The sequence below is a fragment of the Harpia harpyja genome, chromosome 3 (assembly GCF_026419915.1).
Source record: "Harpia harpyja isolate bHarHar1 chromosome 3, bHarHar1 primary haplotype, whole genome shotgun sequence".
Taxonomy (NCBI): Eukaryota; Metazoa; Chordata; class Aves; order Accipitriformes; family Accipitridae; genus Harpia; species Harpia harpyja.
In genome coordinates this window covers 55,703,260-55,729,170 of record NC_068942.1, presented here as the reverse complement: position 1 = coordinate 55,729,170, position 25,911 = coordinate 55,703,260, and the positions used below count along the sequence as shown (strand labels likewise).

Here is a 25,911-nt window from a genome sequence, read left to right as displayed (position 1 = left end):
ATTAGAAAAACAGAAATACTGCTGAGTTTTATTTATATATGACAAAGTAGCTAATGTACATGATCTAGAAATAACATACAGTTCATTTATACCATTATTTAGGTACATATTTAATTATAATTATTTATTAATTTTACTTATATTTATTTCCTCGGGAAGAAGAGGTATACCTTTTGATGGAGTCTGACAATAATGAAGTACTTGTTACAGGTTTCTTTATGTAAATAATGACAAACTATTTATTCCATAGACAACACACTAAATTTAATAACCATTAAGAAATATATCGAAAGGATCAACCCTGTATAGGTATTGAAGGAACTTAAGTGAATAGCCTCTCAGGATTTTACCATGTCTCATAGATCTGGGCACTAATTTATGCATATTTAATAATGTTTTGGTTTAAAGGAGAGTGTAAGGAGAACAACCAAAAAAATTAAGAACAGTTCAAGATAAGCCATTCCTTAGCCTTTGAGGATTATGAAGGGACCACAGTTGAAAGTTTCAATATCAAGAAGAGTAAAAGAATTACAGCATTTTGTTTCTTAAGCGAGTCTTTTGAGCTGAAGAAGTATTTGTTTAGAAAAATCAGTTTGAAATACCAGTGCCCATAGGACTGTCTGCAAATACTACACCTGCCTCCCTAAGTTGTCAGGGTAGTAGAAGTTTTAAACGAAACAGGTCTGCATTCACTGCTATTTAAAAATCATTTTTCTCTATACCTACATCCAAAAATACTCATATTTTAAAAGGAAAAGGAACTGTAGATACTTGAACTCACTCACATATAATTCTAAAGGCACAGCAGGGCACTATAGCCTGAAGTCTGATCATTTTCCTATATTGAGAGTATTGTGTTACTCCTCTCCAGAAGAGGTGGCAATGCAAGTCCTCACCTCTGGGTGAAGCACTCTGAGAAATCAGGGAATGACTCTAACACACATCCTCTTAACCACGACAACTGAAATGGGTTGTATTGGAGCGTACTAATGATCACTGACTTAGCATTCTTTCAATAACAGCAAAACTAGTAATGTCCCATTATGGTTTCAGACAAATAAAACACCCATGCCTAAAGAAAAAAGCTGAATGGATCAAGAGGTTTTATCTGGTACAAGCCCAGGGAGCAGGAGCATAATTTTTGCAAAGTGAACGCCTTTTCATTTAAAAAGAACCTGCAAACATGAGGCTAAGAGGAAACAGACTATGCCTTTCAAACACAGAACTCAATAGATAGGTAGATTCAAGGTTCTATGAATCTACCTGTTGCTTGCTGTTATTGTGTTTAGGGAAACAGGACTCTCTACATTTTGTATAAACAAATAGGACTGTACAAAAAGAAACAGGTAATCCATACTCCCAATTTCAACAATTCTGCAGGCCTCAAATATTGGCTAACTGCAGGACTCAGAGTAGTGACAATATTGGTTAAACCCTACAACATATGAATATTCACAAAGTTGAGAAAACACCTGTAACTATACATTATACATTCAGTTCACATACCCAAATTAAACTTTTGTAGTGCATTTTATTAGACCAAAAATGCTAGACATATTTCTGTATTATTTTATTTCAAAAGAAGCAAAATCATTACACATAATGGACCTCAATCTACATAATTGTATCTTTTAATTGATCACCTTAAATGTTTTAAAACTAAAAATGTCTAAATTATGCTGAACTATTAGTGCTGTTGTTGAAAATTCTTACTCAGGTCTTCTTATAATTTAAACAATGAGGTACTCTGAAGGTTTATTTATCTATTAGCATGTTTCATAAAATCTTAAAAGAATACAGAAAGAAAAACATTGTCTTGCTTGGCATATATATAATGTAAACTTTTCTAACCTTAGTTTTCTTGGCTTTCATTTGTATTTTTCCTAAAATAACAAACATCGAAGGCTCGGGTTGAGTTGCAGCAGCTTCACGTAAGCACTCTATGGCCTTATTGTGATTTTGACAAAATGACTGAATGAGTGCTTGCTGAACAGGCTGAGACATAAAGGATTCTGGAAGGAAACCACCATGAAAAACAATAATCTCTTTTACTTCAACCTATATGTTTTCCAGTATAAAATACCTTTAAATGATATGCAAACTTTAAAATACTATTAAAATATTTGGAGTATCAAAGATTGTTTTAACATCCACAAAAATACAAATGTAAACAAAATTCCTACAAAAGTCTGAAGTTGAACAGTTATTTATCAATGAGTGTAGTTTGATTGCTAAACATCTGCAAATATTTACCTCCCTTTCCCCACTTCTAAGAAGGCTTTGCTCTGTGGAACTATCACCATATGCCTGCTTTGTTTTCATATTCTTGTGTGCCCTGTGTATCCACTCTTCGTCACTACCAGAGACAGGAAATTAATCTTATACAGTATGGCTATTCATATGGATCACCAAGAGCTTCAGGATGCACTGAACACTGCCATTTTATGCCCAGCACATAACAAGAAACTACTATACTGCAACACTTTTACTGTTCAAACACATTGGGAAGGTTCAGTTCCAAAGCTATTTGATATTTTGTTAGGAAAGACTGTACATAAGAACAGAACAGAATCCTTACTCAATATTCCTTTAAAGCAGAAATTACCAATATTGAAAGGTAGAAATAAAAAACAAGAACTCAAAAGATAAAGGAAATTCTGAAATCACAGGTGATAATACAGGCAATAGTGTACACCATTATTACCTTTAAGGGCTTCAGACATGCAAACAAAATACTCTAGATAATAAGTTCCTATATTTTAGCTGATTCATAGTAACTAACCTATTTGCATGCTTGAACTTAATTTTTTTGAACAATTCCTTGGTTACAGACTGTTGCCATGGTTCACAACTACCTAAGAAAATTGATGAAATTGACATTACCTTCATCCATTTCTGCAAGTTGGTGAATACATAAACTTGCCAGCTCATCTTTCTTCAACTCCATTAAATACTGTCCCCTGTAATGAAATATTTGTTGGATGTAATTAGTAAAACTATTTCCAAGCATTTCTTTCAAAGTGCAAATACTACTGAAATATGTTTTCACTAGTATAAAAAGAGAAAAAGGAAAAATAATGCCTTCCAATAAAAACATCCAAAGTTTTTCCCTTTTTTTAATCAGAAATATCTGACAAATTTTTAATTTTTTCTCTCACATCACAGTACCAAGAAATTATATGCTTGCCTCTCTTCAGACTATAGGAGTTACAAAAATACATTTTCTTTGGATTCCACAGACAGTAATCCTTACAATCTCAAGAACTGCAACAATAATCTTAATAATATTGTTTGTAAAATCCACCACAGACTGATAGCTGATAGATACATTCTGTTTTCAAGGACAATTTTTTGCCTCTTCAGATATCGGCATCAGTATAAGAGGTTATGCTAGCCAAACCACACTGAGAGACAAGCTGAGCAAACCCACTCTTAAAACTGGGAAAATACAGTATTATTTACTGGAACATAGTAACTAATTCTCCTAATACACCTGAGGAATAATATCCTAGCATTTCCTCCTTAGTTCTTACAGCTTTTCAGGGGAGGAAACAGGTTTATCTAGTAATTTATTTTTTAGTCTTGGTAAAGGTCACTACTTCTCACTGGGCTGAAGATGGGGAAGAAGAATAGTTCGAACCTAAATTGGCCTGGACTTAATCCTCCACATTCTTTCCATTATGTGGATTCTGCAGACAAATCAGTGAAGGACTCATCCACTTGGGGAAAACATTTACAATTATTAAATTTTTAAAGGTTCAGACTTGCTTTTTTTGTCATGGCACCTATTTACTTCTTTTTCCCCAGAAACTACATGTACCTTAAAGAGCAGAATCCTGTATATGAAACAAGGTTCCTCCCTCCAAGGTAACAATTACGATAGTTGGGTGACACTATGCAGATTAAGTTCTTCAGGTCTGGAAATGCTATGAAAATACTACATTTTTTTAAACCCATTCAGAGCAGGTTTCAAAGAATACAAGGGTAGCTCCCAAGAGCATTCCAAATGGAATTTTTTTTAGAAGTGAGGTATCTGTGCAGTTCTCAGCTAATCACTTTCCTACCTTAATATGCAAAGTTGTGATTTATTTGGATAAAGATGAATGGCTCGGTTTATATCCTTCACAGCATTTGGTAAATTATGAATCTGCAATTTATAAAGAACAAACAGCAATTCAATTGCTAATATGAACACAATTTGGAAACACAATTACTATTTCTATAAATGTAGTTCTGCAGGATGCAATGCCCACATAGTAACAACTCACAGGGCACGTATGCCCTCTATAAAGGAGCTCAACATGTTTTTAATAAAGATCTGAAACATTTACGCTACATATTTCCATACTTTCCCACAGGGTAAATCCAAACTCCAGGCAGTTTCTTTACTTTTCCAAAATCCAAAGAAGAGTGTGGACTATTGGGAAGGAGACTAGGTCATGAGATCCACATGCACATATGTCCTGATGAATCTTCATTGCTGTAATGAATTTGCATTTATTTTTCAAGTGTCTGTGCATGTGGTCCCATTCAGCGTGCATCAGATGCTGAGGAGAAAGGAGATCATTACAGTGAAGATCCCAAGGACTGATTCATCCAGCTGGGATAGCTGCTAACTCAAACTCTCATTAAAGAACAGCATTAATGGAATGCATGTATGGAGCTTTATTTTACTGCTTTACATTGAAATTTAAAAAGAAAAAAAAAGCCCAAAAAACCCCCACAAAAAAACACAAAAAAAACCCCTACAAAAGCAACCTGAGCATTAGTGGATGACCTCTAATATAAACTATCAGGCACAAGTTCTTAAAAGACAATATCAAAAAAAAGAATATCATTAATCCACTTAGACTCTGAGTTAAAAGCCGTTTCCTTTAGTCGTGGAAGAAAAAGAACAGTGTGAGCAATTTCTCAAAACATTTTGAAAACAAACTAAGCACTGTGAGACACAACAGTTGTTTGAATTCTGCCAATGAAATCTACACAACTTAGGTCACATTGAATACTCCATTCCTTGTACTCCTGAGAGGGTCTCAAAAACCCAACTGCTAGCAGAAATTATTCTCAAATCCCATGCAGAAGTAGAATACACTCTGTTTCACAGTAAATAAAATACTGAAGATGTTTTCACTCCCATTTATGGGGAAGAAAATTTGAGTTTCCTGAAAAATAAGTATTCTCAAGAAAATTCTGTTTAGAAAACACCATATTTCAAAATGTGGGGTTCTATATTTTAAAAATACATATTTTCAAAAAAATAGTTTTGAAATATATTTCAAAAAAATGTATTAAAGCTCAGATTAGATGTACACTGATGTAGAAAAGATAAAATGACACTTGAAATATTTTGTGTCATTGCATTACATGGCAACAATATTCTACAATTGCAATGCATGTAATTCCATTATGTTGACAAGGACTACTTGAAACATAGCTATAAGCAGGTTCTAACACCTGTATAACACCAAGGCATAAGTATTAAAATCCCCACAACAACAATAAATATAAATAAAGCTATATTAAGTGGCAAACAAAAGCAAAAGGAATTTATTACCTTATGATATGCTTGCGCTCTGCATACATAGGCTCGAACATTGAGAGGATCAATTTCAATGGCATTAGTAAACTGTCGAATAGCTTCATAGCATTGATCAAGATGCAACAGCAGTATCAAACCAATATTTAGGTAAGCAAAGATGACAGACCTAAAAACAGAATTTTTTTTCCTTTTGTTATTGCACAAAATATGTCATTGTATTAACCACAGCTTACATCAGCTTCATCTACTTTTATGACATTTACCACACATCTATTCTGTGATCACACTGAGCTAAAGAACTGTAATTGCCAGCAGAGGAGATAGCTCATTAAAAAAACCCACCATTTCGGTAGCTTGAAAGCTAGAAAGCTTGAAAGCTTCAGTAGAGGCTCCCTGATCACCAAAAACAGCACTCCAAATGTGAATTGTGAAGAAATGATGACAAGTCTCTGTCGTAGAAGCTGGACTAGAAATAGAGCTAGCTGGTAATTTTGTATACACTGAATAGACCGAGAAATACTGAATTCTTCAACACTAAAAACACATTGTAGTTTTAAAAGACTGACAAAGCTTACACATTTGCCATCTAGCCTGTCCCTTATTTTCTATCATTTCACTTGGCTAGCTGCTAGGGAGACCTGGGTTTCCAAGATCTGCAATATCTTGTGCAGCCCACTCTTGCAGACTGTTTTTAGGCAAAGTTCAAGACTTCCTATAGCAGAACCAAGACAAAGGAAGAGCTGAGGAGTCTTTAGGCCTGCCACAGATTAGAATGGAAGCCTTTGCTCAAGACAGGACTGTTGAGGTTGCCCAAGACTGAACAAGAACTCAGTACCTTTAGAGTAAGGCAATTAATGCAGCTAACTGGTATGGGAGGCTTGTTGCATATTGTAAGGCCATTTGCATGGCAGGGCTGCTACAGATATAATCTGTTTCTGAAGTATTTTTAAGTGGTAGGAAGAAATGCAATTCAGACAAACCACATCAGCTTCAGTCATCAACTATCAAGGACCACAAACAGCATTTTTAAAAATTTTAGTTCAGGGACACCATTTACTAGCTTTTGCTAAAGAAAACATTATGGCATTTTCTTTTGGGAAAAAAAAGTAGTTTGACTTTTTACCTGCATTGTGGACACATTCCCTCCCAAAAGACTAACGAAATTATTATTGGCATGAGTAGTCAACTTTACTTACGACTTCAGTTTCATCTTTTGTCTGCCAGACCTGAATAATTTATTTGGCAAGTTGCCATGTAAGGCAAAATAAAAATTAATTTTTAAATACATTAATAATTATTTTTATTATACTCAGACTATAGTAAATGAGGCAAAAGATACTAAAAGAAGACATTATGGTTTTGTGTGGTTTAATTCCAGTCTATTTGCTGAATAATGGTTCTGATTCTATTTTCCTTTATTAGTACTTTTATGCCCCCAGATAATCAGAATACAAACAACATATATTAAAATTCTCAAGTCCAATCACCTGTCCAAAGCTAGGACACTTTCAAAGTCACAGATTGCCAGGGACCATTGACACTGTTCTAAGTAAACAATCCCACGATGAAGAAAAGAACAGAAATTTTCCTGAGTGTCATTGATGAGTACTGTGGGAGAGGGAGAATAAAAATCAGCTGTTCAGATATTCACATATATTTCAGTTACTCCATTGTGATGGGTTAACCCTGGCTGGACGCCAGGTGCCCACCAGAGCTGTTCTATCACTCCCCCTCCTTCTCAACTGGACAGGGGAGAGAAAATATAACAAAGAGCTTGTGGGTCGAGATAAGGATAGGAGAGATCACTCACCAATTACCGTCACGGGCAAAACAGACTCAGTTTGGGGAAAAATTAACTTGATTTATTACAAATCAACCGGAGTAGGGTAATGAGAAATAAAACCAAATCTCAGAACACCTTCCCTCCACCCCTCCCTTCTTCCCGGGCACAACTTCACTCCCGGATTCTCTACCACCCCCCCCAGCGGCACAGGGGGACGGGGATGGGGTTTACGGTCAGTTCATCACACGTTATTTTCTGCCGCTTCATCCTCCTCAGGGGGAGGACTCATCACACTCTTCCCCTGCTCCAGCGTGGGGTCCCACCCACGGGAGACAGTCCTCCATGAACTTCTCCAACGTGGGTCCTTCCCACGGGCTGCAGTTCTTCACGAACTGCTCCAGCATGGGTCCTTTCCACAGCGTGCAGTCCTTCAGGCACAGACTGCTCCAGCGTGGGCCCCCCACGGGGTCACAAGTCCTGCCAGAAAATCTGCTCTGTGGGCTCCTCTCTCCACAGATCCGCAGGTCCTGCCAGGAGCCTGCTCCAGTGCGGGGTTCCCACGGGGTCACAGCCTCCTTCGGGAACCCACATGCTCCGGCGTGGGGTTCTCCACGGGCTGCAGGTGGATATCTGCTCCACCGTGGACCTCCATGGACTGCAGGGGGACAGCCTGCCTCACCATGGTCTTCACCACGGGCTGCAGGGGAATCTCTGCTCCAGCGCCTGGAGCATCTCCTCCCCCTCCTTCTTCACTGACCTTGGTGTCCACAGGGTTGTTTCTCTTACATGTTCTCACTCCTCTCTCCGGCTGCCGAATACCGCCGTCCCAACTTTTTTCCTTCTTAAAAATGTTATCACAGAGGCGTTACCACTATCGCTGATTGGCTCGGCCTTGGCCGGCGGCGGGTCTGTCTTAGAGCCGGCTGGTATGGGCTCTGTCGAACACAGGGGAAGCTTCCAGCAGCTTCTTACAGAAGCCACCCCTGTAACCCCCCCCGCTACCAAAACCTTGCCACACAAAACCAATACATCCATGCAACTTATTTGCACATTATTTCTTATTGTAGTTTTCTTAGAGTTTTATAAAATATCATAGATAAACCATAACAAAACATATTAGATCACAACAGAAACTGTTCATTGTGGCACGAAATACCTTCAAGACATATTTGTAATTCTCAGTTACACCCACCTGAATTGTTAAAAGTGAAGCAGAAAAGCTTAGGAAGCAGAGGCAAAATAACTGAAGAAAAACAAGCAGCAAGAGCCAATGTCTGTACTGGGTCTGGCTGAGATGGAGTTAATTCTCCCCATAGCAGCCCTCGTAGTGCTGTGCTCTGCATTGGTAGCTAGAAAGGTGTCGATAACACACCAGTGTTTTGGCTACTTCTGAGCAGTGCTGGCACAGCATCAAGGCTGTCTCTCCAACATTTTCGCCCCCCTCAATGGCAGGCTGGGGCTGGGCAAGATCTTGGGAGGGGACATAGCCAGGACAGCTGACCTAAACTAACCAAACAGATATTCTATACCATATGACGTCAGCTTAGCTATAAAAGCTAAGTAAAGGGACACAGAAAGGGGGCATTTTTGTTTTCTGGAGCAACCACTACACGTACTGAAGCCCTGCTTCCCAGGAAGCGGCCAGACATCGCCTGCTGATGGGAAGTAGAGAATAACATCATTTGTTTTTCTTTGCTTTCACTTTATTAAACTGTCCTTATCTTGACCCACAAGCCTTTTGCTATATTTTCTCTCCCCTGTCCAGCTGAGGAGGGGGAGTGATAGAGCAGCTTTGGTGGGCATCTGGCACCCAGGGTCAACCTACCACAATGTCTAAGAGCAAACTTAATAGAAATGAAAAAGAGCAAGTTATTACCAAACACTGAATGACAACCATACATTTCAATGTTTGCAACATGAAATATCTGTGTTACATTGCAGTACAGTATTTACTAGTGAATTGTCATTCTTCTTTTTAATGATAAACATACACACCATTAAAAGAAACAAACAATACCAGAAACACTGAAGTCCTGCACAGCTCTTTTTGGATCAATTTGTCGTAGTATGCAACCTCTATAGTAGAATGCTAACCAACAAGAAGGGTCTAGATGAACCGCTGCTGCTAAGTCCTGTATTGCATTTCTGTATTGTTGCTGCTTAGCATATGCTCTTCCTCGATACAGCCTAATAAGGAAGAAAGTTTCTCTTTAAATATAATTTCCCTTAGAAAATTATACCTACAGAATGAAGTCACAATGTGAAGTCATAGACTATTATTTAATATTAACAGGTTGAGTCAACTTAATATCAAGAGTTCTTCCACTGTTTTTGTCATGCTACCTTCAAGTAATTATTCAGGAAAAAACTGTAGAAATATAGAATAAACATTCAATTTTATTTCTGAATTTAATAAAGCAAGTCTGAAGTAACAAAGCCTGGTAATCTATACTGTATAGGTAGATCACTGCACTCGCATAAACCAAGTTCAATATAATAGAACCCTGTATCAGCTTTGGACATCACAGAGTTGAATGGAACTCTCCAAGTTCCATAGTCCATTAGTGCAGCAGTTCCTGTATGGATTTTGTTAAATCTGATTTAAAAGAAAAAAAAGAAAACTGCCCTCATTACTATTAAAGCTTTCTGAAAACATCCATTCTATTCTTCAATATTTCTTTCAAACAGACAAGTTTACAAAATCAGATCCTACTATTTTACACTATTCATCCCTCAAATTCAGGAAGCTAGCAATATATTTAAACAAGATAAATCACAAGCACATGTGAAAAAGTGTGAATAGACAGCAATGGCTGTCAAATTATTTTATCAATGCAAAATGTAATACATAAAACTTATCTTTTTGTATTACTGAAGATAGCTTTCACATATTAAGCAGGTCTTATGCCACATCCCACTTCTATGTAGAGTTATCATGCAAAATATATACTAATCCTTTTTCAATCTAACGCAGTAAAGTCAGTTCCTCAAGAATTTAAATCACGTGCTTAACACAAACACAAGGCACTTATACTAATCATACTCACTAGGACTATTCACAGAGCCCACACATCAACATGTAAGCCTCAATGAACTAGTGGATTTCAGGAAGCCAAATGCAGCTTTATGTTGCTTCAAGATTTTATTTCAAAGTCAGAGTCTTAAGGAACATCTGTAAATTACTTTAGTAGCACAGGAACCTAATGTCATAAGAAAGCTTTGCATGATGCTGTGGTTCCCTGTGATGAAGGAAATGGGCTGACAGGTAGAAGATACACATAAGGGAATGCTTCCCTAGCCATTTCTATTCAGTTTGGATGGGGATCAGTTCCAGAATAAGACATCTGAACTTAGGTGTCAATTTGTAGATGTCTGCAACATATGTTAGGTGTCTGACTTTCCGTTACAGTTGATGGAGATCTAGTCAATACAATCCAAGGAAATGAGAGCAGTTCAGTTCATCCAAAAATATACACTTACTCTCTGTTTAGCTGAACAGATCTCCAGGCTTTATAGAAGAGTCTATATTCAGTCTACCTGAAGTCTACTAACTGTATTGATTAGAGTCCTTGGTGATAATGGCTGCTTAGACACCTACATCCCATGGATACAGCAAGCTGACACCTAAATTCTGGTATCATAATCTGGTATTGAATATCTGCTTTTATTTTTATTTTACCTCTATTTTCATGAATCCAGAATAGAGTATAAACAGAATGTAAATCTTTGCAGGAATGATATTAAGTAGAAGTCACATTTTCTAGTAGGGAAATCATATAAATTTTTTTTGGACTTTGTAAGTCAAATCTCAAAATCATTGTTATAATTCAAAAATAAAGATGCTTCTCATCCATAGTTCAATTTTTTTCACAGAAAACATTAATTCAGCATAATGCTAAAACTAGAAGTGTCAAGGCAACCAATGGAAATTAGGCATAGAACTATGTAATCCATAAGGACATTCTTCACTTTGAGCATGTATTTAAATCCAGTTCTTTAGAGCAAAGCACATATGCACGTGCTTAAGTCCAACTTACTCTATATTTGCATTACTCCAGTTAGATCTAAGCACATGGTTCTGTGCTTAGTTAAATTAAGGTCTAGGGACTAATCCAAAGTCATTAAAGCAATACAAAGATTCCCCAATGAATATCATGGCCTAGAAGTCTTATTCTTTTTCTATTAGACACCTCTTCGGAAATGCAAGTGCTTTATTATTGTTTAATGCATATTCAGTCTTTTACATATTTATATTCTTTTAATAATCCACTTAAAATTCAAATACTTTTGTCAAACTATATATTCTACCTTGCCTGAGCATTGCTGGGGTCTTCCTTGATCACAGCTGTAAAATCCTGAATAGCTGTAGGCAAAACTGAACGGTGAAAGAAATGTATTCCATGTTTCATAAGTGCATCTGTTCTTTTAGGGTTACACTGAAAACACTATAATGAAAAATTATAATGAAAAATAGTACATTATGTTACTCCTCCTTCTTATTATTTCTAATGATTAGAAGTCTTAACCAAGCATAAAAATAATATATTATTTTATTCTCAGATTTTCTTTTTTTATGCCTTTGTCCTTTAATGTTTATTGTCATTTCCATTAACTGTAAAGTGAAATAAAAAAGTAGTGATGCAAGCTTATTAGTGGCTGATAATTTGTAGACATTCAGTAATTTATTGAATTAGCTGGCAGGAGTAACAGAAATTACTTATTTATTTCCATAGCACTGATTTTTTTTAAACATCACTTACTTGAAAGGATATCTGTTCTTCAAGCTACTTACCAGATATATCCAAATACAGTTTACTTTTACTAAGGCTACACAAAGTTACTACATTATTGTAACAACACAAAAAAGTGAACTTACTTTGGCATAATCATCCATGGCCAATAACAATTGATTTTCCTCAAAATACAACTCAGCTCTCCTAAAATAAATGTCATCATCTGTAGGGCTACATTGTATTGCAGAGCTATAACTGATGATTGCCAATGTATTATCACCTTGTTTCCTGTAAATTTCAGCCATTGACAGGTATGTATCTGAAACAACCACCCAAAATATAAAAGGCACTATTCAGCAGTCCAGAACAATAAGTCATTTCTTCTTTACAAGGTAATTAACACAAGCAGTAGAAATAGAACAGTAGATTATAAAAAAAAAAGGAAGTCCTGTTTTAATCTGAGCAACAGAACTCAGAAGTTTAGAGCTATAGCTGTGTACTCAATTGTGGAGCCCATGCAGCTGTAAACTGATAGCTCTTGCTGGATTCATGGGTACTAAAAATCTTTGCTCTCTGTAGAGCTCTGTAGAAATGGCCCATCAAGCCATTTAGTGTTGACCACAAACAAATATAAAGAGATTTAGTTTAAATGGGCCCACGCAATATTTATCCCGCTGTATTGGGTCTGGTCAGGATAGAGTTAACTTTCTTTATAATCGCCCATAGGGTGCTGTGTTCCAGATTTGTGACTAAAACAGTGTTGATTACACAACGTTTTAGCTCTTGCTGAACAATGCTTGCACAGTAGCAAGGCTTTCTTTTTCTTTTTCCCCCACTCTACCCTCTCCCCAGCAAGTAAGCTGGAGGTGGGCAAGAAGATGGGAGGGGACACAGCTGAGACAGCTGACCTAAGGAGGCCAAATGGATATTCCTTACCATATAACGTCATGCTCAGCATCAAAAAAAAAAAAAAAAAAAAAAAAAGGTAGAGGAAGAAGGGGCGTGGGGGGAAGGTGTCTTCCAAGTCCATGTCCAATCAAAATTTCCTTTGTTGCAACCTGTGACCATTGCCTCCTGTTTTGCTGTGCATCTCTCTGAAGAGTCCAACTCTGTCTTCTCTGTTACCACGAATTATGTAGCTGAGAACAGATTTCCCTCTTAGCCTTACCTTCTCCCAGCTAAGTAACTCATCTCCATCAGCCTTTCCTTATAGAACTTAGGCTCCAGACCACTGACCATCTTAATGGATTTCTAATGGACTCTCTCCAGCTTGTCGCTCTCATACCAGGGGTTCCAAAACTGGACAAAGTATTGGAGGTGCAGCATCACAACCTGGGAAGCACTTCCCCTGACCTGCAGGGTCTGGCCTGTCAACCAGGTGGTATCTTCCCCTTTTAAGCTCCTCCTTCCCAGTTTACAGAGTATGGCAGAACTGGGCTGACCTGAAGCACAATAGCACACTGTCTCCATTACAGGCTTGTTATCAGCTTTCCACATTAAATTAATGGATACAATTTCCATCAGTCTTCCTTTTTTCTTGGTTTTTTTTTTGCATTTTTTAAAAACACACTAAAATTAAGTACTTTTTTTTGCCTTAGAAACCCAACTTCTGTTCCAAGCCTTTGAAGATTCATGTCTGCTTTGTATAACATGGATAAAACAACTGACAAGGTTAAAGACATACAAAAACATTTGCAGAACTAAGGCCAAAGGCAACTAGAGAAAAAAACACCATGAAAAAAATAACTGTTAAGCTACACTTCAATAGTTACTTACCTGCTTTATTTTTGCTCCATTTAGTTATAAAATTCAGGTCATCCAAAGCAGCAGAAATTCTGTCTTGAAAGAGGTAAATCAAATGTCTATGCCAGTAAGCATCAAGCAGCAGTGGTTCTAGGCTTATAGCCTATAAACAAAATAAGTAAATATTTTTTTTATATTGCAGAAGGAACTTGTCAAATGTGCTAACAACAGTACATAGGAAATGAGAAAATTTTTGCACTGAAATTGTTATTACTATTTTTTTAAGAAAATTCCTAGACTGACAAACTTTAATTTAACCTAAAAATCTGAAAAATTTTACTAATGTCACTTGTTTCTTTAAAAGAATCATGTACTTACGCATATGCAGAATCAGAGTCCAAGCTACCAGAATATTCAGCACAAAATATTAATCAGCTGGGATATTACCATGTTTGATGATTTGTTTAAAATAGTTATCTGAACTATTTCTAGAAATCAGAATTCTTCTATTTGAAAGTGTGGTGGTTTAACCCCAGCCAGCAACTAAGCACCACGCAGCTGCTCACTCACTCTCCCCCCACCCAGTGGGATGGGGGAAAGAATCGGAAGGAAAAAGGTAAAACTCGTGGGTTGAGATAAGAACAGTTTAATAGGACAGAAAGGAAGAAAATAATAATGATAGTACTAACAATAATAAAATGACAATAATAATAAAAGGATTGGAATACACAAAACAAGCGATGCACAATGCAATTGCTCACCACTCGCCGACCGATGCCCAGTTAGTTCCCAAGCAGTAATAACTCCCACAGAGTAATATCAACATGAAAGATCTGGTTAAATCTTGCATTATCAAGCACTCCAGTACAAGGATTCTGAACCCCAAAGCAGCTGCTGAGGACTGCCTCTCCAAACACCAAATGCTATGTTAAAAGCCGAGATGTTGGTTAAGGAAAGAAGCACATCTTTTGCTCTACAACATTATATATAGGATGAAGTACTTTGGGGTCCCAATCTGCTTATGACTAGCTGTGTGTAATAAAGATGTTAAATGACAATGAAAATACTATACCAAAAGTACAACACATGACTTCTCTACCCAGGTTTCACAAACATACAGAACTATACCTTTGCTTAAAGAATGCCTTTGAAAGCTTTTACAGCTTCCAAGTTTAAATTATAGACTTTAAAAATCTTCTTTTTATTTCTGTTTTTTTCAGCAACATTTTTATTGTTTTGGTTGTTTCTTTCTAGTTGTGCAGGGTCTTGGGTGGAAGTAATGGCAGGTTTGTAGCACTATAAAGGGAACTTAAAAGTGTTGAAAAAATAAGCATACATAGAAAAACACTAGTAGTATTGTATAAAATCTTATTGTCAAACGATAGTTTAAACAGGAAATACACGACTTTTAAATGTATTTGCTTACTATGCTTTTGCAGATATTAAAAAAATATTTGTCAGCTTTGCCAGCAACAAAACTTGAAGCAAAAGACTTTCTGTCCTTTTTGTCTATCCTACCTCCAACTCTATTTAGGAGTGTTGTATCCTGAGCAAGGGTCTCCAAAGAAACATTATGGTGCTTGGAGAATACTGGGGTAAATAAACACAGTTTATTAAGAGCCTTCATTCTTGTGGGACTAAACTTGGATCATGCTATCATACAGAGGTAAAAGGTGGCAGCACTCAGCTAGTTATCAGCTCTCCTGCTTCTAGTTCTTCACCTGTTGAAGGACTCAGAAACTCAATTTAAAAAAAAAAAAAGTGCTTGATAGAAGTAAAACTTGGCATTAAACTTACTTTTTCCAAGTCATCCATAGCTGACTTTAACTTGCCTAACTTTCTTTGTATTGCTCCACGCCTGCAGTAGTGAAAAGCTGAAGGATGCTCTTCCTTTTCTATTAGCTCAGACAGTCTTCTTACTTCTTTTTCTAAATCTTCAATACTAACTGTTGCTCCTTCAAGAAGAACAGGCTGTATTGAGTCAACTAGTTCGATTTGTAGATTTGCTTCTTGAGAGTCCACCATCTCAGTTCCTTTTAGTAATTCAGTATCCTTCTCCTCAGAAGCAGTCCCACTAGGAGGGAAAGTTTCATCAAACCAGCAGTTCCAGATTCCACTGACCCACATGCGAGCAGAAGTTTCTTCTGGAATTCCACCCCTCACTTTTGCAAACTTCTCAAAATCTAACAAACAAGGGATGCTGGGGCTCTGATATTGTTTGATTGCTGAAGACACCTCGGTACTGACTTTATCACAAATAGAAAGCCTTCCCAGAGACACAGACCTAAGGAAAAATGTATTAACAATTAACTAAAGTTTCCCAGATATATTAACGATATCAAATTGCAATTTGCCAGTCAACAACTATTCAAAAACCTGTTGTTAGCTCTTTTGTTAATGATAATATTTTAACTTATCAGCCATTTATCAAAAACCATTACTGAAGCCGCAGGTAAGCAGAATTGTTCTGAATCATTTATGTCCCAGAATGTTCAGCACTTATTTGCAGTTGTATGCTTATTTCCTCCAAAAGCTTCTAATTTAGGTTTACGAGGACAATACTAAACCTAAGAAAGGATGATATTTCATAGTGGACAGTTATCAGCCTGGCTAAATGATGATAAATCCTAGATGGATGAATATATCAATGATAGATCCCAATGATATTAGGAAGAGGCCATGAGAATATAAGCAGAAGCACCACCCAGAGGTGAAAGCAAGCACTTGAGTTTACAAGGACATTTCCAAAATGATAATCTGGGAAAATTCGTAACTTCCAAGATGAGAACCTTCACAAATGTTCAATATCAACATCTGCTCTGAGACATCAAAGTGAAAGAAACTGAAGACTTTAACAGAAACACTAAATCTTTATCATAAACAATACTAGCCTTGCTAACACAGAAGGGAATACCAGAGGGGAATACAGAGAAAATATTTTATACATATACATATATTTATAATACTGTGTACCTAATATTCATAATATTTTGTACATAAGGATCCTACTAGAAAAAAAAAAGGAAATTAAATAAAAAATGTAGCAGGCCCATGCACGAGAGACATGCAAAATAGTACAAAGATGAAATCTCTTTGGTTTAGCAAAACTGATATGAAAGCCTTAGACAGCAAAGAACATACAGTACCCCAGTCTAAAACAAGACTTTGGAAAAAAGACAACTTCTCGCTTAGTCACAGCTCACCATAAAAGTATTTCACACCATTTAAGTATCTTTGATTTTCTTAAGAATAAACCTACTAAAAGGTGCCTAAAAGCTGAAAAAAGAAGCAGCTGAATGGAAAGCTGGCCTGAAGGACCAGGCCTGAGCATCAGTGTAAGTACAATGTGGACACATATGACTGTACACAAAAATAGACAACATTTGGGGTTTTTTTGCAGGTCACACTTCAAGCATAAGTATTTAAGAAATATCAAAAATCTAGCAAGAACGTGAATTTCTTTTCTTTTTTTTTTAATACTTGAATATTTTCTAAGGTATCCCATATCTGAAGTATGTAAATAGTAAACATTCACTAGGAAAATATTTAGAGTGATACATGAAAACAAAAGGTAAAAAGCAAACTACTTGTTTGATGTAATCTACAAATTTCATGGTACAAAGAAGGTTAGTCCAGCCTAGCATTTTGGTTTCCTAAGAACTTAGAATTTTCCACTTGTCTTTCAGAAGCTTGACAATTTAATCATGCATTTATACTTAGATAAAACTTTTTCTGTTGTTGCATTAAGCAACACCATTTCCATTTAAAGTATAATACATACTAAATGTTCTAAAGATACCTGAGCAGTACGTATTTTTTCTTTGCATTAAAAAAAAGTATATTATTCCTAAATAACTAAACTATTATTACTTAATTTCAGAGCAATATTTAATATTAAAAAAAAGATAAAACCTGTAATTAGATAATATGGCTACAAATTAAAATACATTCTTTAAAAAGGCAATACGCTAATTAAAATAAACCTTTTAAGAATCTTTGGGGGTTGACTTAATTTCTTAATCACAGCTTCTAATTTTCTAGGGTTTATTATTTTCTTTGATTTCTTTGTTTTCTTTCTTCTTGGGAAAACAGTGTATTTAATCCCAGCCTTTTGAGATCGCTCCACAAGAACAATGTCATTCTCACTATCCTCTTGTCCAGTCAAAGCAGGCGTTTTTTCTACTGGTATGTCTGTTTGCATTGACTGAGGATCGTCACAGATTTCATGCAATAGATGCTTGGTAGGGGAGCTTTTCCCGATCTCTGTCTCAACCTCTGACTCAGCTATCCGTTGCTTCATAACCTTCAACTCTTTCATGCTGGTTTTGAAATTAGCTGACATATTTAATGTAGTTTCATCTTTGAAAGCAGTCATCTCCAGAGCTGAGACTGATCTTTTAATCAAACTTGTCTGTTAAAAAAAGGAAACAATTTATTTAGATGTTCATTTGAAATAAGATTTATATATCAGATTTCCTTAGTTGTAATGGACTGGATTTTATTTTGTATAAAATTGTAAAGAAAAAAAAGAGCGATATGGGGACTACACTGCTGAAAAAAACCTATAGTATTTAATGGGAAAAAAGATCTGCATATCTCAGGATATGTGTCAAAGCAAAGAGATCTGAAATATTAATCCAAAGTTATTTGAAGCTCATGAAGGGCTAAAATCAATCTTCTCTAAAAAGTATCACAAGAAATTTGAATTAAATACCCCTAGTCCTTGTAGGAAAGTTAAATTTTAAAATCAAAAACGTATGTCACTGGTGGTGACATTTACAAAAAGATGAACTGAGATATATTCATGAACTCAGAAGAAAAGACAGGAGGACTCTGTATAACGTTTGGAAGTACAACTGTATTACATGGAAACACAGTTAATATCTGAATGGAATTATGCACCCTCATACCTTGTGCCCCCATCCCTGAATTGCCTGATGAAATCAAAACCAAAAGAATAACTATTATCCTCTAGTGTTTAATTGTTATTAATTACTAAGCAAATACTATCTGCAATAACAAATGTATTGCTTCTCAGTCTTTCTGTTAATTCCAGTTCACTAACTTGCACTATAATACTAGGCATAACACATCTTTGTCAAAGAAAATAAAATGCAATTTCATGTCCACTGCCTGAAATTTACAGAGAGAAACACTTGTTAGTAATAAATAAAATAAATGAAAAAATAAATGAAGCATTTAAAAATGTTGAATAATTTTTAATTAGACTCAAAGAAGCACTTTTTCAATGCTTGGTTACAGACATCTGCTAAGAATCACTTAATTTGTATATTTATTAGAAAGACACTGCATCAGCCTTGTGGTAATGCATTATACCCTGTGGAGTTTTGAAAAGATAAAAAAAAAATAATGTCACAAGTGTGCCACTTTTCTTTAGGAAAATTATAATTTTTTTTTAAATCTAAGCTTCATACTGATTTATTTAAAAGCTGAAACTCAATGTAAAGCTATCATTTATCACTACATGTATCCACCATTAGCTGTCATCACCAAATCATATAGTTTGATTGCAAATTGCATAAATATTAAATTGTTACTTGATAAATTCTTTTCATGAACTATGCATAGTTTTGCTAAAGGATGGCTAGCTGAATTCAACAAGACTACTTCTATTTGAACATGAAACTAGTATTTTAAAAATCAAGCATCAATGCTTACTTCAAGTTGCAAATCTGGTGTTTAAATTATAAATTTTATTTATCATTGCATACGAACTGCTGCCATGCTTCATGTCCGTCTTTAAAACAACATGGTCACAACATTTTAAGCAGGTCTTTATGGACTATAGAAGTTTTAAATAAATACATACTCCTCAAATTCTTACTCAAAATCAAATTTGTTAATAAAATATTACTTGTATAATGCTACCAAGGTCATCTTTGCATAGCTGTAAAATTTACACGGTTTATTGCTGCTTTATGTATGCAATAGCCATAAAAGTACATAGCACTTTACAGATTGGAAACTTGACAACATTGATGCCCTGATACATCTGAAATCCAAGGACCTGATACTGCAAATCTTTACTCAGATATGTTGTCCCACTCATTTCAGGTTAGCTAGAGTACAGAGTACTCACACTTATCTCTATCCAAATGCCTGTAAAGTTAACAGGGGTTCTCATTGCAGAGCTACGTTCTCCTATTTAATGTAACCAATCCACCTGAAAAAGACCTCTGAGACTCTCACTTTTGCATTTAGTAGGAAAATATTAAGCTCAATTCAGTTCAGTGGAAGAATTTCTTCCACAAAATCACAGTTCAGGAACAAATACAAGTAAATATAAAATAATACCTCTGAGCTCTCACTGTCAGAAAAGTCAGGCAAGGATTGGCATCTTCTCAGTAAACTTTTTGTCTATAGATAAAACAAAAAGCAAAATAAGTCTGAATTAGTCTGAGCCTAATATGAATAAAGCTTTCAGATACATTCTGCTTTTAAAAGCAGAGACTGATGAAAATAGAGCTAATGTCCAAACAAATCTGTACTTTCACCAAAAAAAAACCAACCCCACCTTTGCCAGAGTGAAGTGAGGACTGCATTTCCCTGGATTTCTGGATGTCTTAAGACCATTCCACTGCCAGATGTCCAAAAATCTGAGACACATTCAACATGCTCATATAAATTAATGCTAAAGAGCAAGCAGTCAGTGGACATAGATGGTCCAGTGCTGTAGATGCTCCAATCTCAGAACACACTGTGAATATGCCATACTGTTGAACATCTTGTGAATTTACTGCCTGTATGGAGATGTCTTTCCAATGAACATTCTGTAACTGGAAAGACCCACACTGCAACTTAGAGCCACACTTCAATCTTTCACTTGAAAATCACCTGCATAGAATTGTTTGCCTATCCTTTAATAATACATTCAGACAAATTCTAGATTAAAAAAAAAATCACACACTTGGAAACACGTCTTTTCCCCTATTCTGCTTCTTGACTCTTGCATTTTTTTTAGATGTCTGGGCATAGTGGAACATCCCGTAAGCCGCTTCATTGAGATATGTCATATTACTCAAAACCTGTTATTTATAATCACAGGCCCTCCCCTAAATCATAACCTAGTGCTATAATAATGCAAAAAAAGAAGCATATTTAAATTATGCAATGACTCCTCCCAAGCACGGTTTCAAGTTTCAGAAAGTGAGATTTAGCATTTTCTAACTACTAAAAAATGAACAAATACCTAACATAAAATTGTTTCTAGAAGTCAACTACATAGAAATGTTTCGTCTTATGACTAGATCTTTAAACTACGAATTGTTTTGCTAATCTTATTTTTCAGTACTACATTAAAAAAAATTGTACCATAATACACACCAGCCCATAATCATAGAAATCATGATCATCTTGCTCAGCTTCTAACTCTTCATCATGATCAGTGAAAAAGCCTTCAAATACAACATCCTCAACAGCATTGCTCTGAAATATTAATATATTTGCATATTTGAGTATGTGCAATACTATTATTTTAGTCAGCTATAGAAAACATAGTAACAGATAAATAAAGCCTATAACGTATTTGAGCTAAAGATTAATGATGAGCAAGACCAACATCACAGAAGCCATTTATCCTAGGCTTCTGATGGAACACATTCTTTAATGCGATCAAGAATTACATGGTGCAAAAGGGGCAGAGACCTGAGGAAACCGATTATTGCTACCTGATTCTCTAAAGTTTTTATCTCTAGCTTTGGTAATTTATGTCAGGTCGCAGTAGTCCATACAGTAATAACCAGAGCTCTCAATTTGGTCATTGTAAGGCTAGGAGATGGGGAACTATGTCAGGTCTATTCCTGCTATCAATTAATCCATGCATAAGTGTGCTTTATCTCTTGCACAGGAGTGTGAACTGGTCATGAAATGCTAGTTTCTCTGTAACCTTTGCCATATGAAGGTGCAGAGTGCTACAAATACAGGCATACAATAGGCATGCTCTTTTACATGAATGGCTCATCTCTCCCAATAATGTAATCACAGTGGAGATTTTACATTCAAAACATTTCAAAGCTCAAAAACTTTGGCATTTTCTAAAATGGACTTTGTTAAATATAAGAAATATTTTATTACATTTTAATAGAAATCACTGCCAGCATAGCATAGCAGAAGAAAAACTATGCAAAAGTATCTTTCAACATAAATGTAAAGACATTAAGCAAGATAACATAATAGCACATGGTAATTAAGAATAATTACTACCAGAAATTTTATTATTGCAGAAAATGAAACAATACTATTCAATACATACTATTACAAATTGTACAATGACTTATATACTGTGATTACAATAAACAAACACAAGAATGCTAATAAGATAGCAGCATAATATACAACAGTTACAGTTAACAAATATAATGTTAGAAAAAGATGTATATTTCTGCAAAAGATGGGAACATTAAAAATACATTTAAATATTTACCTCATACGTAGGAAATAAAATTTCCTTTAATGAAGAAATTGGAGCAGAGAATTTTGGTGGAGCTGGAGCCCAAAACATTTTTAAAGCTTCTGGATAAATGGAAACCTTCAAAACCAATACAATGCAGTTATCAACTAACATAAACCCAGTTTATAAATGTCTGTAGTGAATCTGAACTATTAGGTGATGAAATGCTGTTTTCTGCTAAACATGGTTTTGTCAAAAACAACCCCACCAAATATAATGAAATCCTATGAGGTATAGGGCTCCACAGCCTGAATGAACTACCTGGTTTGCTCTTTTAGTGTTTTTGTTTGTTATTAATCAGCACATTAGCATATTTTATTACTTCAGAGAAGGAATTAAGAACTGAGACATGAGATTTCAGAACAACCCTCCCCATTGATGAAAAACTCCATATACATTTTAATATTGCATATTGTCAAATGTTAAAAAATCAGCAGAACTTTCTTTCCAAGGTGTTCTGTTCTTTTGTTGCATGACAATTAAAAAAAAAAAAAACACTTTTTTTTCCCCTGGATTTTGTGTCTTCATTTGTAGGATTGTGCATATACAGCACACATTTATTAAAATTATTTCTTACTTTCTCTCCTAACAGTTGCAGTTGTGGCTTTTTAAGACAATATTCAGCAATTTTTTGGCATTCCGCTAGACTTTTTGATGTATGAGGGGGAAGAAAGTGAATCCCATCTGTCCGATTATTCTGGAATTGCTCTGAAATAGGAACTCCCTCATAACAAACTCTGCAGGAACATAAAAGATGAATAAATTACTCTGATTATGTGAGATAATAACAGCACAGAAATAGCTTAGTTGTTAAAGACAAAGAAAATTAGGTAAAGTTTAAATCAAATTAGAAATAAATTATGAATAAAACTTTGTTTTATAAACTAAAGATTGAAATTACATACTATACAATGGAAACCTGGTGCCAAGCTTGTCATTTTTTTAGTCACACACCAAATAATTTTAAGACAACTTTCATGATCAGGTCCATGGTGTGTATTATAGAAGTCACAAGAAAAATATAACACTAAGCTCTAAATTAGTACAAAATGCATTACATGCATAACTTCATGCATGGCAAATACACCACACAAGCGCTGTGCTTACACTCAGATATACTTAAATGCCAAAAGAAACTGATTTCACCAGGAATGTCTGGCTGGTTTTGAACAGCACCTTATGTGATTGGATTCTGATTTTTTTTTTTTGTCCTTTTTTTAAATAAATCTGCCTATGGCAAACACCTCACAAAAGGAATATTTCACTTCAGAAAGCTGTAGTTTGAAGTAATTATACATCCCAATTTCCTATCTATCTACAGTTTCAATTTCCAAAAACAGTGACCACTTTTACACAACACAGTAACTCATAAGTATGTTTATATATGCATGTCCATATATATATATATATAAAAAAAAAAAAATCCTGTAATAACTGTTCTACCTCTATTTCCTTTGTTCCTGGCACCTCTAAAGGGAAATTCAGATTTGAAGGATCTATTACTACTACTAAGCTGGCAAAACTGTTTAGGTATTAGTAGCAACAACTATTAACATTATCACTTGAACAGATATTTTATAGGATTTATATATAAAATTATAAATGAATGTTTTTATTTAACAAAGAGAAGGTTACATTTATATTTTTTGCTATTCTTCTTGTAGCTTGTTTTATAATACAAGAATTAAGTTCTCACTTATATAGTTCTTACTGTACTACCAACTACAAACACAGAATGCAATAAATGGTGAAATATGTAATGTATATACAAAAGAAAGAGAAAAAACAGTTAATTTCATATATTCAGGTATCCATATAAGTATGTAAATTAAAATGCACATTACATGGAACACACTTTTCTCAACACATTGGCATATGTCAACACTGACATCTACTGGTGTTAGTCAGGTCTGGGGTAGTTTTTCTACAAACACTAAATAATGAAGTTTCTCTGTGCATTCATGGAACTAAAGTGTGTAACTTCTGTTACTTGCAATTTCACTGTCAGACGTATATCTGCTATATTGATTCTCATTTATGCTAATTGCAATGTACTTCCATTTTAAGACCTATGTAAATTATCAGAATACTATATAAACGGGGGGGGGGGTGTCCTCAACATAACTGAACCAGCCATTTGATTTAGCAAACAAAATGCCTTCTGAAGTACATTTGGAGGTTAAAAAGGAATCGTTAAAATGTAGCACTAGCCCAGAAGCTGTAGTTCTCACACAGAGAGAAAGATTATAGATCTGGGAGTAGTTCTTGAACTCTTTCTGGAATGTTCCTTTCTTCAAGTGGAAGCTTTGACAAAAAACCTATTTCTTAAAGAGAAGAAAAACAGGAACTGAAAACCTAACTTTTGACAAGTGTTTGGCCTTCCTAGTTTTTCTTTACATCTAAGTATTTGGTGGTGAATTGGGTTTCCATGGCAAGGTTTTGGTAGCGGGAGGGCTACAGAGGTGACTTCTGTGAGAAGCTGCGAGAAGCTTCCCCTATGTCCCATGGAGCCAATGCCAGCCGGCTCCAAGACGGACCCACCACTGGGCAAGACCGAGCCCATCAGCAACAGTAATAGTGCCTCTGGTATAACATACTTGGGGCAGGGGGGGGTGGGGTGGAAACTTCGCAACTGCAGCCAAAGAGAGAGAGGAGTGGGAATATCTGAGAAAAACAACCCTGCAGACACCAAGGTCAGTGAAGAAGGAGGGGGAGGAGGTGCTCCAGGTGCCGGAGCAGAGATTCCCCTGCAGCCCGTGATGAAGACCATGGTGAGGCAGGCTGTCCCCCTGCAGCCCATGGAGGTTAACAGTGGAACAGATAGCCACCAGCAGCCCGTGGAGAACCCCAGCTTGGAGCAGGTGGATGCCCAAAGGAGGCTGTGACCCTGTGGGAAAGCCTGCACTGGAGAAGGCTCCTGGCAGGACCCATGGACCTGTGGAGAGAGGAGCCCACGCTGGAGCAGGTTTGCTGGCAGGACTTGTGACCCTGCAGGTGGTTGGAGCAGTCTGTTCCTGAAGGACTGCACTGCATGGAAAGGACCCATGCTGGAGCAGTTCATGAGGAACTGCAACCTGTGGGAAGGACTCACATTGAAGAAGTTCATGGAGGACTGTCTCCTGTGGGAGGGACTCCACGCTGGAGCAGGGGAAGAGTGTGAGGAGTCCTCCCCCTGAGGAGGAAGGAGCGGCAGATACAACGTGTGATGAACTGACCACAAGCCCCATTCCCTGTCCCCCCTGTGCTGCTGGGGGGGGGAGGTAGAGAATTCAGGAGTGAAGTTAAGCCCAGGAAGAAGAGAGGCGTGAAGGGAAGGTGTTTTTACCATTTGGTTTTATTTCTCATTACCCTACTCTGATTTGACTGGTAATAAATTAAACTGATTTCCCCAAGTCGAGCCTGTTTTGCCTGTGATAGTAACTGGTCAATGATCTCTCCTTGTCCTTATCTCGACTCACGAGCCTTTCATTCTATTTTCTCTCCCCTGTCCAGCTGAGGAGGGGCAGTGATAGAGAGGCTTTGGTGGGCACCTGGCATCCAGACAGGGTCAACCCACCCCAGGTGGTTCTGACTCTTCAAGGTGGGTGTCTCCACAAAGGAATGTCAAGTGACGTTATACAAGATACAAAAAGGTAAAGCAATC

At 36.3% G+C, this 25,911-nt stretch overlaps 1 protein-coding gene across 1 annotated transcript in view; it reads right to left on the bottom strand.

Moving 5' to 3' along the window:
* The window catches only part of TTC6 (tetratricopeptide repeat domain 6), a 66,101-nt gene that overhangs the window by 18,134 nt on the left and 22,056 nt on the right, over positions 1 to 25,911 (bottom strand). The window contains exons 7-22 of the mRNA XM_052783717.1: positions 22,846 to 23,005; positions 22,242 to 22,346; positions 21,143 to 21,244; positions 20,114 to 20,176; positions 17,766 to 18,209; positions 16,772 to 16,803; positions 15,596 to 16,082; positions 13,832 to 13,961; positions 12,199 to 12,374; positions 11,631 to 11,767; positions 9,340 to 9,509; positions 7,027 to 7,147; positions 5,555 to 5,705; positions 4,065 to 4,147; positions 2,884 to 2,960; positions 1,852 to 2,012 (exon numbers count right to left, since the gene is read on the bottom strand). Coding sequence (XP_052639677.1) covers positions 1,852 to 2,012; positions 2,884 to 2,960; positions 4,065 to 4,147; positions 5,555 to 5,705; positions 7,027 to 7,147; positions 9,340 to 9,509; positions 11,631 to 11,767; positions 12,199 to 12,374; positions 13,832 to 13,961; positions 15,596 to 16,082; positions 16,772 to 16,803; positions 17,766 to 18,209; positions 20,114 to 20,176; positions 21,143 to 21,244; positions 22,242 to 22,346; positions 22,846 to 23,005 — 2,599 coding nt within the window. The remainder of the gene's footprint in view (positions 1 to 1,851; positions 2,013 to 2,883; positions 2,961 to 4,064; positions 4,148 to 5,554; positions 5,706 to 7,026; positions 7,148 to 9,339; positions 9,510 to 11,630; positions 11,768 to 12,198; positions 12,375 to 13,831; positions 13,962 to 15,595; positions 16,083 to 16,771; positions 16,804 to 17,765; positions 18,210 to 20,113; positions 20,177 to 21,142; positions 21,245 to 22,241; positions 22,347 to 22,845; positions 23,006 to 25,911) is intronic.